Source organism: Sceloporus occidentalis, unplaced genomic scaffold, assembly GCF_023333645.1.
Source record: "Sceloporus occidentalis isolate IW3139 unplaced genomic scaffold, rSceOcc1.0.p SCAF_162, whole genome shotgun sequence".
In the NCBI taxonomy this organism is placed as follows: Eukaryota; Metazoa; Chordata; class Lepidosauria; order Squamata; family Phrynosomatidae; genus Sceloporus; species Sceloporus occidentalis.
Window position 1 is genome coordinate 1934585 of NW_028317142.1, and position 13644 is coordinate 1948228.

Consider the following 13644-nt stretch of genomic DNA (forward strand, 5'->3'; position numbering starts at 1 on the left):
ATTATTATTATTATTGCGCAGAACGATTCAATATCTCCAATAAACTTGATAAAATTGAGTGTTTCCATGGTTGCTTGTGATGGGGAAGGTAAGAGTGAGAATTTAACCGTAGATTGTTGAAGTTACACAACTTCAGCCCACCCTGATGAATGTCTGATGGGATTATTTTTCCTCGTTTACTTGCTGAGAGGGGAACTCACAAAATAATGCAGAAAAATATGTGTCTGCAAGTTGCCATAAGGCAACTATATACCATTTATTCGTTTGTTACAAGAATGTATTTCAAGATTCCACAGTAACCCAGTGCAAGTTCTTAAACATTCCATCCATTCCTTTGAGGACCCTTCAAATCTTATGTCCAGCAAATCAGTGTTTACAAACTGCATGTTCCCAGCTTGAGTTTTTGTCCAATTTGCCATAAATGTCTCCCACTCAGTGGCGCTGAAGCTGGCATTCTCAGATCGCATAATAAAAGAGTTGTTTCTCGGGAAGACGGCTGATCAGGCCCTTGTAGCACAGTGTGGCTTTTCAAAGCACGTATGCTAAATGCTAATGTCTTTAGGGTTTCTGTTTTTCTTGGCCGGGTCAAATGAAGGAGGCCTGGCAAGGCAAGGGATCCGATTGTCATCGTTTATGTACTACCCCTTATGTGCATAAATACATTTTATCGGTTTAAATTTCCTTAAAGATTTCTATTTGCTGGAATGTTTCAGTGCTGTGACTATTTAACAAAATATTAACTTTTTTTTTTTTAAAGGAGGACCAAAGAGTTACCCAGCTTGAAATCAAAGAGTTAAAATCTGGCACTTCTGCCACATACATGAAAAGCACCGGGCTCTTCGTGGTGAAATGCCAATGGCTGCCCACTTGCTGCTATCTGATGATCACAAACAAGACCTGCTCCCGCTTCCAATACACAAAGGACAAAGCTTAAATGCCACCAACCCTGCTGGCTGCTTATTTAAAGACACTAGGGGAAAACAAGTCAACATGACACAGGGCAAGGAGTCAGTATACTAAAATGACATATCCTTCACTATGCATTCAGCGTGCGTAACAGTCGTACTGAAGCATAAAAAAACAAGAGTCAAATCTTAAATTGCCTAAGCAAGCAAAAAAGTTAAGTATTCTTGTTTATTTTTTGTAGACAAAATGCAAAAGATTACTATGTAGCCTTTTATGCCCGTGCATGTGCATTCGGGTGAATCTTGCCAACTGCAACAAGGAGCCTGTTGCCTAGCAACCTGAAACCAATGGTAATTTGAGTCACATGAGGCTCCCTAGCAACTGCTCTGGGGGTATCAAACATGCCAATGAGGTTACCAGGTTACAGCAGCTTTCTTCCTTGCCAAAAGTTTGGGTACTTTTGGTGGATTCAATATTCGGTATCTAGTAACGATACAGTTCATGGTATCAAACCTTTTTTATATAAAAGTCTCATTCCAATTAAAAATATCAAATTCCAAGCTTATCTAGCTTGCCTTTAGAGAATCAGTGCAAATAATATTGTGTGAGAACTATGTTTCAGATTTGTTTTCCCAACCATATGAATTTATAACTACTAGAGGAGAGCACGCGTCTCCTTGTCTTGTTGCAGATTGTCAAGATAAAAAAAGAAGATAGTGCTGATCTAAAGAAATCTTAACAAAATAAAAATGAAATGGTCATTGTTATTTGTTTGGAGGTAGTAGTTGGGGGTATAATCTTTGTGCCAGTCAGCATATGGCTGAATTGAGATTTAGGTTGTGTCAATTGCCACTAGTCTACATTATAAAGAGACAGTTCATGAAGCATCAAAATCTTTTTAATTATATGTAGCCTTGAAATTACACATAAACAAGCACCGTGCCTGCCAACACATGTGAGACAAGACAACCTAATGATTAATATTTTATCTGATCCAAAGCCAAACAAAGAAATATCTGACAAAGGGAATGCTTGTTAGAGCGTCAGGGTGGTATAAGATCCCATTTCTGCTCTAGAAGACACATAGCAGCTCCCCTTACCATGTACACCAGAGCTTGCCAACCTCAAGGCATCCATTGGCATGCCAAACATTACCACAAAAATGGTTAGGAACACCGTAGGGATGGAGGTTGACCTTTTTCCACTGAGTTCATTTAGGATTTTGCCAGGAAGCGGAATTAGTTTGTTAAAAGGGACTGGTCTATGGAGATGACCAGTCCTAAGTGACCAATTTACTTACTGTTTATTTAACAAATCCATTTTTTTAAACAATTGTGATATTAGATGCATTTAAACTATGTTAATACTATTTTAGGGTGGAAACATTTTCTGCCCCCTCCCAAATAATATGGTTTTCATTGTAGTAGAGACCTTATCAATCTCAGTGAAGAGAAACTGACTGACCCCCAGCGTTGAGGGTCTCTCTACACCCATCAGTAGGAATCCAAGTTGTCTTCAGGTTTGAGCTCTTGTAATGGTGCACACAAGGCCTTGGATGGTAAGACGATCAACCATTACATAACTGTCCCGTCTGAGAGGCAGGGGACGCAGTTGTTCCAGCACGCTCCCCCTCACCATCAGACCAGTGACAAACTGATTAAATCTGTGTGCCGCTTAGTACTTTATTAAATTTCATATTCCAATTAAATGTATCATTAATATTCTAGCGACTATGGGATATGTGCCTGAACTGATAATATACTGTTAGAACAGACTGTTATACCTTGCATATGTTCTACTATCTACAAGTTGATACATTTAGATGAATATTCTCCGGTTAATGTTACATAATTTATAACTATTTTATTACTTAGGGAAAGGGATCATCTTTTAGTAGTCAATGTATGGATACCATTCGGCACAGTCAGGACAATAAGCAACTTACCTGTTTTGCACTTCTAATTTTGGTCAGGAACATATGCAGCTCCATCGTCTCCGCATACAGGGCACGACATACTGCCTGGTAGTGATTGGAGGCTTCTGATGGAGTAGGCAGACGAGATGCACAAACCTGTGAAGGAATATTCACATGCTTAAATATATATACATATATATGAAAGAAAATCACATTAAGCTTTTTTCGATCTATATGGTGGGACATAAATATCTCAAAACTGAAATAAAAACAACAAACCCCAAACATATTTTGCACTGTAAAATTCACATGAAACACAGAATGCATATTAACATTTAGAAAATACACAACATAAAAACAACTCCTTTACTGTAGACATCTCTTGGGCACTTGGCTGTCTTGGCCTGGGCCTTGTCCACCTCTGAGGCTTAGAGGCATCTGAGGAAGAGCAACCTGCCACTGGCCTACATTCGACACTGGGGTAGACCAGTTTCCATTTAATGCCAGTTTCTAAAAATGACCAAACGTAACATTATTAAACGTAACATTGATGAGACCCTGTGGGTTTGCTCTTCTTGCTTCACATTCATTTCAGAAAAAAACAACACACTGCTTGGAAAGGAAATATGGTGTTAACAGCCATTAAAAGTGTGAATTAATCAGAGATCAAACAAAGTTTGTCCTCTCTGCTTGAATAGACTCACTCATTCACCAGTGCGCAGTGGGAAAAAAAACAAATTGCTTTGTGAAAGGACTGGGCAGCACTTTTTCCCAACATTAAGACTGCCACAGAAACCTGAAGGTATTGTTCTTGATTGCTTAGACGACAAGTATGTTTGGCTTTCAATATTCATTTGTGGAGTCTGAGTCTCTCCTCCTCGTTTGTGTACAGACTTGGGCAGTAAATATACTTTGAGGAGAGATCTTTGATAAAATGTTTCTATATGTCTCATGGAAGTAGTTTGAATTGATTTTCTTGTATGTGGGTGATCCTGGACTGCATTGTGGAGAAGTCTAGGGAGTAGACCAGCAATCTGAGGTCCTGAAAAGAGTCCCACAAGTAAAACTGTTCTCTTTTGGGACAGGACCTCCATTTTAGCCTGTGAGTTTAGACCATTTTCCTCAGTGCTACCTTTGCCAAATAAGTGGGGTTTTACTTGGAAATATTAGTCATTTAGTTTACAGACAGCTGCTGCCATCCTCCTGGAGGGTAGCACTGACACAGGCGCTGGGGCAAGTATTTCTCCCCTAGCAGCAGGCCATCTTTTGAAAGGGCAGTTCAGACCGGTCCTTCTTCTGCAAAGGATTCCCAATACAGGACACCCCTTGCCCCGGGAGCACATGCCTAAACCGGATACAGGCTCTTAGCCCCGATACATCATGGACTACTTCCTAAACCTAGCCTAGATCACTAAAACCTTCAATGCAAATCCACACTCCGCAGCTCTAAACATAACTGGTACAATACAATTATTTCTAGGTCTTGGACTACATACCGAGAATATTTTATAGTCTTTAAATACACAGAGGTCACACACACCCCTTCCATACATTAAGTATATTTATTCAATCATAGCAGTATCTCCCTGCATTTACATAATCAATGGCAGCAGGGAACATAAGGTACACGTGAGAGTGGAAGGAAAAATAGTGGCAGGACACGCCTGAGGGAGGGAAGGACTGGAAGTGGAAGCTTCACTGGGACTCGTGATTCCATTTAGTCGGTAGCACAGATGATCTGGACCTTGTGATATGCCCACTTATAGCCTTCTCTGTTCTTACTCTCATGTCAAAAAGGGCCCAGTGTTACAGCTAATGGCGCAGTTTTCCTTTTCGGAGAATGGGGATCGCTACTGAATACAGGGCACCTATCTGCCCTTAACTGCTCTGATAGAGACAAGCCAAGATGGCAATTTTAGGACAGAAACACAATCACACCTGAAAAGAAGTATCTCACTGTGATCATGAAGTCACAGGGTACAACACAGTAATGTTTTTATTTTTTAAAGGAATGAAACAAGAGCTCACTGTGCGATTCCCCTTTATCTGCAGCATTTCATCTAGTCCTTAGCCTGAATGCCAAACCTACTAACAAAATAAGCCTGGCATTGTTTCACAGATGAGAACCACTCTCTAAATGCTTGGGCCCTTCTGTTTAAGGACAAAAGAAATCCAAAGCAAACATGTGATGTTTCTGTGCTTTTCTGCTTACGAAACCAAGCACCCTACACATCAGAAAACCAGTTACAGTAGCAAAGGACTTACATACACACACATAGATCGATGTGAAAATGGAAAAAATACATAAAATAAAAAAATCACGCAATATAATGTACATCTATTTATTAGAGTATGAAAAAAAATGGATATATTAGGCCTTGAAGGTTTATGAAAATCCACATATTACTTTCGGCAAACATTGCTCCACTAAAATGTATCTCAGGGGGCTCTGAAGAACCTCGGGCTTCAAGTTTCCCAGCCTTAAGGCCAGAGAACCAAGCTTGTCATTTCTGTGGTGTTTACTTGATCTTAGCCAAAAGGCCGAGAAGAGATTTATAGTGTGATTTATAGCCATACTGCAGTCATTACTAAGTCCACACTTCCACCAGTAGATATATTCTATCATTCACTGGTCAGTCTCTCAACAGGAGCCATCCATTTTACAAGCTGTGACTGGGACAAAGGACAGAGAGAGACAACTTTAGCATTATAGCTGTGTATATGGAAAGAGGCAACGTATTGGTGAGCATCTTGACCCTGCATATCCTGCTTTTACCATCATATTGGACTACTGGACTCAAGATATTAGTTAAAACTGAGAACTATAACTAAAAAGTGTCTAAGGAAAGCCAGGAGAACTGGCAGGCCTGCTTTATAATTGAACATCACTCTTTAGAGCGATTCACACGCTGCCGGGCGTCTCTCTGTCCATGTGGCTTGTACTTGTGCTCTGGAGGAGTGACTTTTAACTTGAGGAGCAAAGTCAGACTGTAGTTACATAACCCCAAAGCTAAATCATTAACATTCCTGTAGGGCTGAAACAACGAATCGATAAAATCGATAATAATCGATAACGGAAATCGTTGTCGACGATTTCCGTTATCGATTAATCGAGTGATCGATTCGTTGTTGGAGCACTCGGCTCCTTTTACTTACCTCCGCGAGCGTTCCTCGCTTCCGCTACACGCGCCTTCTTTTAGTTGCGGTTCGCTCTGTGCGAGTGGCTCCGTTCGCACAGAGCGGTTCGCTCTGTGCGAGTGGCTCCGTTCGCACAGAGCGGTTCGCTCTGTGCGAGTGGCTCCATTCGCACAGAGCGATTCGCGGGGGTGGGGGTGGGGTTTCAGGGGATGCAGGGCAGAGTGGGGGTGGGGGGGGCAGGCCAGGGTAGGAGACTGAGTGCAGGGTGGGGGTGGGGATGCAGGGCAGGGTGTGAGTGTGGGGGCAGGGCAGGAGACTGGGTGCAGGGCAGAGTGGGGGTGGGGGTGCAGGGCAGAGTTGGAGACTGGGTGCAGGGCAGAGTGTGAGTGTGGGTGCAGAGCAGAGTGGGTGCAGGGTGTGAGTGTGGGGGCAGGGCAGAATGTGGGGGCAGGGCTGGGTGCAGGGCAGAGTTGGAGACTGGGTGCAGGGGCACAGTGCAAAGTGCCAGGGCTGGGTGCAAAGTGCCAGGGCTGGGTGCAAAGTGCCAGGGCTGGGTGCAAAGTTCCAGGGCTGGGTGCAAAGTGCCAGGGCTGGGTGCAAAGTGCCAGGGCTGGGTGCAAAGTGCTGGGTGCAAAGTGCCGGGTGCAAAGTGCCGGGTGCAAAGTGCTGGGTGCAAAGTGCCGGGGCTGGGTGCAAAGTGCCAGGGCTGGGTGCAAAGTGCCAGGGCTGGGTGCAAAGTGCTGGGTGCAAAGTGCCAGGGCTGGGTGCAAAGTGCCGGGTGCAAAGTGCCAGGGCTGGGTGCAAAGTGCCAGGGCTGGGTGCAAAGTTCTGGGTGCAAAGTGCCAGGGCTGGGTGCAAAGTGCTGGGTGCAAAGTTCTGGGTGCAAAGTGCCATGGCTGGGGCAAAGTGCCGGGTGCAAAGTGCCGGGTGCAAAGTGCCGGGTGCAAAGTGCCAGGGGTGGGGCAAAGTGCTGGGTGCAAAGTGCCAGGGCTGGGTGCAAAGTGCCGGGTGCAAAGTGCCGGGTGCAAAGTGCTGGGTGCAAAGTTTCTTGAACAGTATACCTCTTTTCAGAATGTTTGGGGTTATTTTGTTTCATAAATATTGTGTTTGGGTTTTTGTACTTTGAAAATATTGTTTTTTTATTACATCATAACAAAATAAGAATGTTAATGTAAATTTTAAGTTGTTTTTTAACATCCAGTTCATTAAATTATTTTAAATAAACAAAAAATTTGCATATTGTTTTTTTTAATCCGATTAATCGATTAATCGAAAAAATAATCGGCCAACTAATCGATTATTAAAATAATCGTTAGTTGCAGCCCTACATTCCTGTAAGACTTAGTGCCAATGAGCTCACAGAAGAATATCAGAACTCAGCAAAACTTTATTTCCCTCTGCTATTGTTAGTCCAGAGCTGGACAGGAGATTAGGCTACGCACTTGGCAGGCTTACCTGTTTAAAGGTCTCTGTCATAGAAAGCTCAACCACCTGTCAAGAGTGAACTAATGGGGATCCCAGAAAACACATAAGCAAACAGTGACCATGGCTGTGCCACTCAAAGGAGAAAATCATACCCAATGTGAACTATGAGTTGGACTTGTGACAATGGGGGTTATGTATACAAAGTGATTCTCAAACAAAGTTTGGAAAATAAGGATCCTATCGCCATAATGTAACGCTAACATCGATAGGATCATACCATCTGCTGCTATAATGTATTTTTTATTGATTTACACAGCGCCGTGATATTCTTCAGCACTTAACAATATGTAAACAGGACGTAGTGACACGTAACAACTTGGAATTATGGGGAGAAAGGGTATAGAGGGTCCTGTTGAAATGAGTGTACAATTCCCAACACTGTTCACATGAGATGTACCAGCACTAGGAATTATGGATAAATAACAGATGCAGATAATGCATTGGGCATATACTAATTTCTTTAGCTGTCACGGCACTCTACCAAGCCTTCTACAACAGGCAGTGGAAATGGGTCAGACTGTGTCTTTTCATTCCCCACAAGCGACTGTCTACAATAGCAGACCTTTCCCAGCTCTGACTGTGTTGCCAAAAACTATAAGCCTACGACTATTTGGTTCTGTGACGTACATTATTGTGATGAAGTAAACATTCGCAGCTCCAGGAGCCTATCTGTAAGATGACGCTCTCACGGTAATGACCTGATCTGTACGAGAGGAGATACACTAAATCAGACACTATTAAGACCTTTGCAGTGGCATATGTGCAGGAAATTCAGCCTTTTCTATTTAATGTCCCTTTGTATACTAGAGAGAGTTCACGTTCTTTACTTGTTGGGGGTAACGTATAGGAAATTATGGTCTTCACGGCTCTATTTTGAGAAAGAGTAGAGCTGTTATTCTATGAACACAGTGTCTAAGACCAGTGCTAACTGGGACCATTTTAACATGCAGTACAGATATGTATCATTCTAGGGAGTTGCCCGAAATTCCACACAGGTATTGCTCATCCATACTGACTAATACAATGTTGCAAGAATACAGAAAACATTTGAGAATACAAGAAAAATGCCCTAATTAGTCATATTTTAGTTAACTATATACGTGCACTTCTTTTTTCATTTATGGTTATATAATTATTGGTTTCTATTTCGCTGGCTCTCTTTTTCTTCTTCATTTATTGTTATATTTTAAAAACTACAGAATTTAAACCAGTATTGCCATGTTTATATAACTGCAAGCTTCCTAGTCCGGCGACCCTTTGTAATGTTAACTCTTTAACAGTCGAGACAATCACGGATATTCTAAACAGCGGTATGAAAGTTGTGATTATTTCTCTGTTACTCCTCATGATTTCAATATATATTGAAATTAAATTTAAAACTATGTCATAATAAGAGAACAGACATTGGGAAGCCCTAACGAGGGGTTGTCAGCTCCATAAGGTGAAACCCTGAGAAATTGCCGATGTATCCCATTATTGCATTAATCGTGGGAATTCCTAGGTTCATCAGTTTCGGGTACATTAAAAAACGCTCTGTTTCTTGTCAAAATGTATCTCTCCCTTGATCATATTTTGTGAAATTTATGCTTTGGCTACCGAGGATATGCTGGATCAGAGCTTTTAGAATCATTCTTGTACATGTTCCATCTGTTGTCAAGGAAATGATTAAACTTCAGAGTCTCTTTATGTCAGACAGGCCGCCGAAGCGGCTACGCACGCGTCTCTAACACACCTTGCAGGGGCAGTCATTCCCAGATCTATTTTTTTGAAGCTTGTTGTTTGTCTGCGTCAAGAAAAGGGGTAAGTCATGCCTGAGTTTTTCCCAGGAGTCAGTAAGCAAACTTTGAATACCCTTTCCGTGAAACTGAGTTCAAAATGAAGGCAAACAGGCTGAGCTGCCCGCAGAGTGCTTCTCAGAATTATTCTGCATGGACATTTTAGGGTTGTTCCATCCTTGTTTTCTCAAGCACCAAAAAAATCATATATTTACTCAGTAGAAAAAATGGCTGACGTGTCAACATTACTTGGGGCTCTTTATTATTGTTAGTTTGTCATTTATTTATAACAGTTATATAAAAAAAGGTGTGTGTTCCTTCTAAAAACTGCGGGGTTGTATATTTAAGCGGTGCATCAATATTTATACAGAACATTTCTAGGACAAAGGATAAAACATGGAAACCAATCAGAGTGCTTGGGATAATTCTCCTGTACCATACTTATTATGAATATGTGGAGGATTTGGATCATATGCACAGGAGGCCATCTGGCACACGGGCCGACAGCACCACAGACTCACCTGATCTGCTACAGTGTGCGGCCAGCAACTGAATACGCCTGGCCACCTGAGCATGAAATCAACTGAACACGGGAAGTTATTGTGTCCCTTAAAACACTGCCCTGTCTTAATCTCTGGAATGGCTGCAAAAATGATCAGAGGCCTTCTAGGAATGTGTTAGTTTCTCCATGGAAATGAACTGAGCAACTCTTGAAACCATATAATAATCTAAAACTACTTTCGCTCCTGTTACACAGCCATCTTGAAACCAATCATTTAGCGTTTGTTTCAAATCTAAAATTCCTGTTTCTTGTAGAACAAAATCTATAATTCTGACACATCATCACACATAGCATGACAAATTAAATCAAAATAGTGGAAATGTTCTCAGTCGGTTAGGAGCTGTGTCACTTTCCCAGTGCTGCTGTTCCACTGTCACAAATTCATTGAAGACAAGACAATGTCCACCTGTGCACTAGTGCCACCAAAAATTCCTAACATTATTCAAAAGCCATAGCTTTCATAGTCCAAACACCTGTATCTCAACGTACTGCCCTTACCATTGTGCAGGTAATATAATATGGATAAACGTTAATGTGTAACGGACGACGTTGAAGTTGGACAGCGTGTCTTCTTTGCTTTCTAGGAATTCACAAAATCACATATGGAGGTTAATATATTGATGGAGGTTAAAAAACAAAAACAAAAAAACAAACAAATGGAAAACAAACAAAATATATAGTTTGCTATTGAGCAACTTGTACAACTAACCATTGGTATTTATCCCTGACAGTTTATACACGCTCAAACGCAGGATGCAATCACTGCCATGTTTACAACATGAATAATGGGAATGTAGATGAAGATGTAACTGAAGTTAATATTATAGATGAATGAAAACAAAGTAGTGATTTCTCAGCTTATTCTGCTGTAAACCGCTTAATAGCTACACAACTTGTTTATAAGTTAACAGTTCAGTGACGGTCACTAAATGAACTGGCACATAGATGGAGAATGCAAACACTTTTACTAGAGGACATCCAGGTCCACGTCTTCCTGTACCCGCTGTTAAGATATGAATACAATTTTGGGATACAAATCCTCCACAAAAAAATGTAATGAAACGCAAGTGTATTATGTGAGACCCTGTCACAGATGGCAACCAGCACTTAAAACCCACTGCGCTTTTCTGTAGCCTACAATTTACTTTTCTGTAGCCACCAGTGATGAAGGCCTCCAGGAAGAATGCGTTAAATCAATCTGTAGCAATGTTCTTGGGAATAATCTTCATCATTCAGCATTATAAGTTGCTCCATATTAAATAATTTTAAGAGATGTTGTCATTGCAAATTAATTATGTGATAAATTAATGATACTTCTGTGATTCGTTCTGACATCGTGGCTAGAGACTTCATTAAAAACAGGAAGAGCATTACCAATTAAAAGGTTTAGTACGGCTAGACAGAATCTGATGTTTCTTTACATACACTCCTGAATGGGATCTTATCTATATCAATAAAATCTCCTATTTGTGAATGTCTTAACGTGCAAGCTGGATCCAACACTTCATTCCAGTAATACGAGCCTGGCTCCTTCCTCTTGCTGTTATTAATGCTCAGAAACATATGGCAATCAACTGATACACTTTGCAAGATCTATTCTGCTTTTCAACATTTCACTAAAATAAAGGGAAAAAACAAGAAATCCCCCCTCCCCGGGGCCTTCATACTCTTTGGTATGAAACGTGACTCCAGACAATCTGGCAGCCGACTTCCATGCTGCCATCCTATTATAATACAGCTGTCTGCTCCCCCTTTGGGGATATCGTTTAAATTGGTATCAGTCTCATAGTGCTGTGCACCATAAATTATTTATGGCTCTATTTATCATTTCTCCAGTCATCACAGTACACCACACTGTAGCTATTCCATGGTAAATCATTCACCGTTTCAACATGTCATGTTTGATTTTTCAAAGTAATAGTTACTATAGGGACTGCTTTTATTTCCTTATTTAAAAAAAAAAAAAAAAGTTTAGGAAGGTCCTCTAGAGAATGTTTAATATCACGATATGCAGGATGATCCAGTCAGTAGAAATGGAAGGGTATGACCAGGCTTGGATTAAACCAAGCTGTAAATTTTTTCCATTATAGCAGGGAAAGATATTGACCTAAAAACTGACCTACAGCATGGATACCCAGAAGATGAACCTTGTTAAGGTGCCTGCAATACTAATAAAAAGTCTAAGATTAAGAAATAAATTAGTATAAAAACAGGTTTCTAAGACTGGTACGGAATGATGATGTCATGAATTCACGGCAGGGCTTATTCTTAACTAACTCGCAGAGCTTACAAAATTCACTGGACTACACTAAAATGTGCTCTGCTTTTCAAAACGTGGTCAAAATGTGTCATGAACTAAAAATGTACTGTATATGTCTGCCTGAAGAGAGATAAACAGAAATTTGGGGAGGCCTCGGTTTTCCTTTGTGACGAGTCACACAATAATTCTCCCCTGGGTATGCGCTTAATTGCCTGTGCCCACAACATGACCCTTGTGTCTGGTTTCCATGGTCACTACTTTTAAGTTTCAAATCAATCCCAACAGGAATTGCTTAGTGTGACAAAAAGCAATTATTGGGCATCAGATGTGAAGTGGCACGTCAAGTTCCAGGCTTCCTGCGGTGATTAATCATACATTAGAACAGAATACCTGCAGCACAGAAAGAGGCTCGTGGGTTCAAGTGCACACCCCGAAGGTACGTGCAAGATTTTAAAGGAATGTGCTCTTATCACTGCTTTATAAAGGTGCCAGGATTAAAGTGTCACATTTTGCAAAATTCTACACTTTACAGTTCTATAAACTGAATAAATCTAATGGTGTTCAGGACTAGAGTCTTTAAGTAAGAGTTAATTATAAAAGAGTTGAAAATTGTGGCCAATGTTTTGACCAACTCTTACAGTCTTTCGCAAGAACTTGACCAGAACAAGGGGCCAGTTGGGAAGATCCTGTTGGGGATATACTCCGACTGGCCAAGCAAACTATGGTATTGACAATCGAAGCTCCAGTGTGGGTACCTTACGTTACACTTTAGCTTAGATCCACTATGTGGCCGGGTGGTAGATAGGAGATCTATCTCTAATCACACCACAAGTGAAGTCTCGATTTAGACACCTGAAATGCTAGGTGTATGGAACAAAGGATAATTACAGGAAATTGATTAGATATTGTTGCCCCTGCCACAGGCTGGCATCTACCTCAGCTTTACTAAGAAGAGATTGCAAACCAAGTTCTCCAAAACAATTACACTGATTAAAAAACAAAACACTCAATCCATGGGTAGTTTCAACAAATGTAAACCCGGTGGCAACAGATTTAGAAATCAATTTAGAAATCAGTATTAGAAACGGATTTCCACTAACTTTAATTATTTCAAAGAAAAAAATATTTAAACTTCGCCACAAACCTTCATGACATTTTTGTATGTGTGGCGGAACTCTCTCTCTTCATTTTCCTTGCCATCCTCATCCTCCTCATCCAGAGCATCATAGCCTTCATCATTGCTCCCATCAGTCTCGTCCACATAAGTCATGTTATCTATGAGCATCTCCAGGGGAGGGCTTAGCTCCCTTTCCTCGTTGTCTTTAAGACCATAGTCCAATGCTTTGTAAATAACAATCCCAAGGGATACGATAACCTGAAAAGAATCACAGCAGATAATTATTAAGGATTTGTGCAGCTCCATCATATTCCGCAGTGCTAAAAAGTGCATAACATAACAATTCCCACTTACAGAAACAACAGCTGTGGAGGCCAATGCTAAAACAGTCTCATAATCTAGAATTATGTTAAATGAGGGTAACACATGGTTACAAATAACAGAGAATAACACAGTTAGCAAGATGCAGAGTTACAGATTCAAGTC

The 13644-nt window shown here is 40.9% G+C and overlaps 1 protein-coding gene across 1 annotated transcript in view; it reads right to left on the minus strand.

Moving 5' to 3' along the window:
* Nucleotides 1-13311, minus strand: part of LOC149279567 (protein spire homolog 1-like) — a 30641-nt gene extending 17330 nt beyond the window's left edge. Inside the window, exons 1-2 of the mRNA XM_089501041.1 lie at nucleotides 13186-13311; nucleotides 2852-2977 (exon numbers count right to left, since the gene is read on the minus strand). Coding sequence (XP_089357167.1) covers nucleotides 2852-2977; nucleotides 13186-13311 — 252 coding nt within the window. The remainder of the gene's footprint in view (nucleotides 1-2851; nucleotides 2978-13185) is intronic.
* Between the last annotated feature and the right edge of the window lie 333 nt (nucleotides 13312-13644).